This window comes from Palaemon carinicauda, chromosome 21, assembly GCF_036898095.1.
Source record: "Palaemon carinicauda isolate YSFRI2023 chromosome 21, ASM3689809v2, whole genome shotgun sequence".
Lineage (NCBI taxonomy): Eukaryota > Metazoa > Arthropoda > Malacostraca > Decapoda > Palaemonidae > Palaemon > Palaemon carinicauda.
The window spans coordinates 31034550-31037597 of record NC_090745.1 but is presented as its reverse complement, the minus strand read 5'-3'; the positions used below and the strand labels follow the sequence as shown (position 1 = coordinate 31037597).

At 35.8% G+C, this 3048-nt stretch overlaps 1 protein-coding gene across 1 annotated transcript in view; it reads right to left on the bottom strand.

Moving 5' to 3' along the window:
- Positions 1–212: 212 nt before the first annotated feature.
- LOC137615255 (uncharacterized) overlaps positions 213–3048 on the bottom strand; it is a 12208-nt gene continuing 9372 nt past the window's right edge. Inside the window, exons 6-7 of the mRNA XM_068344976.1 lie at positions 1879–1935; positions 213–1381 (exon numbers count right to left, since the gene is read on the bottom strand). Of these exons, the coding sequence (XP_068201077.1) occupies positions 1175–1381; positions 1879–1935 (264 nt within the window). The 3' untranslated portion in view covers positions 213–1174. The remainder of the gene's footprint in view (positions 1382–1878; positions 1936–3048) is intronic.

Sequence of the window (3048 nt, the reverse complement as noted above, 5' to 3'; positions counted from 1 at the left end):
GGTTGGATACTGTTTGTTCGTATTTAAGTTTGTTGTTAAAGTTTTCTTTACTTTTTTCTCCTTTTTGTCATTAAAAATTAGCTTCAATAAATTTGTTACTAAAATTTGGTAGAAATTGCCTTCTTCATCTTCATATGAAATATTACTTTTGTGTATGTATAAAAAAGGTTGGGAATCCCTGCACGATTAACAAGAGCAGAATAAAAAAACTGTTATGCAATATTTTTTATTATATGTAGCCGAAAGTCAACTTAAAAATTGTCAAACATTCATGCAATTATATGAAAAATAGATTAATAAAGAATACAGCTGGTAAAACAACGAAGTAAAATCTTAAAAGACTATTATAGTAAAAAGCATAACCAAAATCTCCACACTGATGATAATAAAACAAATTTGTTTCCATCTGAAGGCCTACTCTTTCAAAATACCCCCTACCGATTTCAATTTATTTGATTATTCTCGTTTTCATCTATCAACGTCGTCTGCATCGATGCAAAACGGTAATAATGAACACTTTAGTCTCCCTTGATTATGAAACTGTACTCATCAGTTATCGACTGTCCTTCATACAGCTGAGGCATAATCACTGGTTTGGCGACAAGGCAGCCAAACATAAATTGAGAAAAGGATTTTGGATGAAAGTATTATTTAAAAAGAAATTCCTTTACGCAAGCAACACTTATCATTAGATAAGTTCGTCATGGTGGCTGGTATGGACTGGAGAACGATTATCAATTATTCTCACACGTTGTACATCATGAGTGTACACCAAGGATGGACGAAAACCGCTCTGGCAGTAAATTCATTGTGATGCGTGGAGGCCCCTATGATTAGACACTGAGTAGGTCAAATCAGGTGCATGAAATAAAATATTCTTAAATCTGTTTTAGGCTGTTTGCGATAACAGCAAAGACGCAAATCCTCATGGAGGTTTGTCGAAAAAATAAATCTAGTGTGATTACAGACTTGTTATCGTATTAATCACACCTCGGGGCAACGCACAAATGGATATCCAACTGCTTTAAATTCACCGGGTGAAGATATCGGTTAATGTTTAGCGTCGAAGAAGGGATTAAAGGCAATAGCGGGAAACAATGTTAATTTAGGCAGCCAGTAAGTAGGCGAGGACGGAGAGAAGTTGTAGGTTAAAAGAATTCTTTTAACCCTGGGTTTAAATTGGTGGCAGATATTCCTTCTTCGGGAGTAAATAGCCCTGTTTAGGTGGTAGGTATTTGTCGTCGGGAGGAAGGTAGGCTTTCTTGGGAGGGAGATAATCATCTATCGGTGGCAGGTAGTCTGGTTTAGGTAGAAGATAATCTCTTAAATCCTCAGTGGGCAAAGCGCTCCTCACTAACCTACTTTCAAGCGACAGGGGGTCCTTTTCATTCAGGGCATTAAGGAGACAAGATCAAAGTTGCCATTAGACAGCATGTTACGCATATCAATCTTTTGCCCTATAACATTAAATCTGTTGCGTATCTACGCATTTCAATTACTTCTCTAAAAGCTTTTCTATTACCAATGTATTGTTTTCTCTGCCGAACTGGGTTTGGTTTCTTGTTTATGTCATATATGGTTTCTTGTTCTCTCCTTTAAAATCGATATGGAGGAATTTTCTCTCTCGGTCATTCAATAACAAATGAATTTAGATTTTGAAGCATAAGAATTACGCCATTTCTCCAATTGTCAATATAATTTCGTTTTTTTACTTGTGAGGCAAAGAAAACAATATAATGAAAGCCAAACCTAAAAGAACTATGCCGATGTAACTCATTTATAAACAGCATCTCCCCTCTTTCTCTCTCTATTCTCACTGTAAAAGAAAGTTTCGTTATTCTTTTTTTTTTCGATAAAACCTGAAGAGATTCCTTATACTTGGCTCACAATGTCGCGTGCGAAGTTATCCCTCGTGATTTCTTCTTCTTCTGGCTCCTGCAGGAATAAAAGGGTCATTAAGAATGAGTTTTCTCCCGACAAATGATAGTCAGTCGATTCAACAAGGAATTCAAGACAGATGTTTTCATAATGGGCGAAGCAACAATAAAACAACTACATGCCTTTGTATATCTAGGTGTAAGATGTAACAAAGAAGTATAAAAGAAAATATTATTAGCAAAAAATGCATTCAACAGTATGAAAACCCTTTTGACAAATAACATGATAGGGATTCTGATTGGAGTTAGAGCACTGAAAACCTATGGCTCATGGCTCAGATACGTGAATATTAAACTAGAACTTGAAAAATAAAATAAATGCAGTTGAATTATGGTTTTACAAAAGAATAATGAAGAGCTGATGGACCAAGAGAGTAACGAATGAGGAGGCATTGAGAAAAGTGAATCAGGAGACATCACTTCTAAAAGTGATAAGGAGAGGCAGATGGAGTTTTTGGGAAAGATATAGGGGAGAAGAGCAAGAGGCCAGCAAAGGAAAAAGTTTTTGCACAGCTTACTGGAAGATGTAAATGAGAATGCAACAGCTGGAAAATTCATACAGAGTTAGAGACAGGACCAGGTGGAGACCACTGACAGCCCACGTTGAAGACAAGGCACTTAGGTAAGGTAAGGTAAGGTTTCCGAAGCAGGACATGCGGGGTTATTTTTATTTCTGTGATAAAATTTCACCGCAATATAGAGTGAATCTATGGAATCTTTCTAAGCCCACTGATGAAATATATAGGGTAGAGTTCTCTAGCTCAATTAGACATGCAAAATAATAAAAGATTATGTATTACCACCATTTTCATATCACTCACATTAACACTTTCCAAACACAGTTGAAAGTATAATAATGGAAATCATCACAACATGCTAAGATCAGTTGCCCTAACATTTTTTTTAGATTGCTTATACAATTGTGTAAAATTCGAGAACGTTTTGCATATTGAATATTCAAAATCTTCCTGATCATGATAAAATTACTCGTTGGATTTAAAGGCACAGAAAAATTGAGAGTAAAATTTTAAGCAACAAATGCTTTAAAACTTCCGCTATTTGGTTCGGTTACGATCTTGCATACAGTGTGAGGGTCATGAATCCTTTTTTC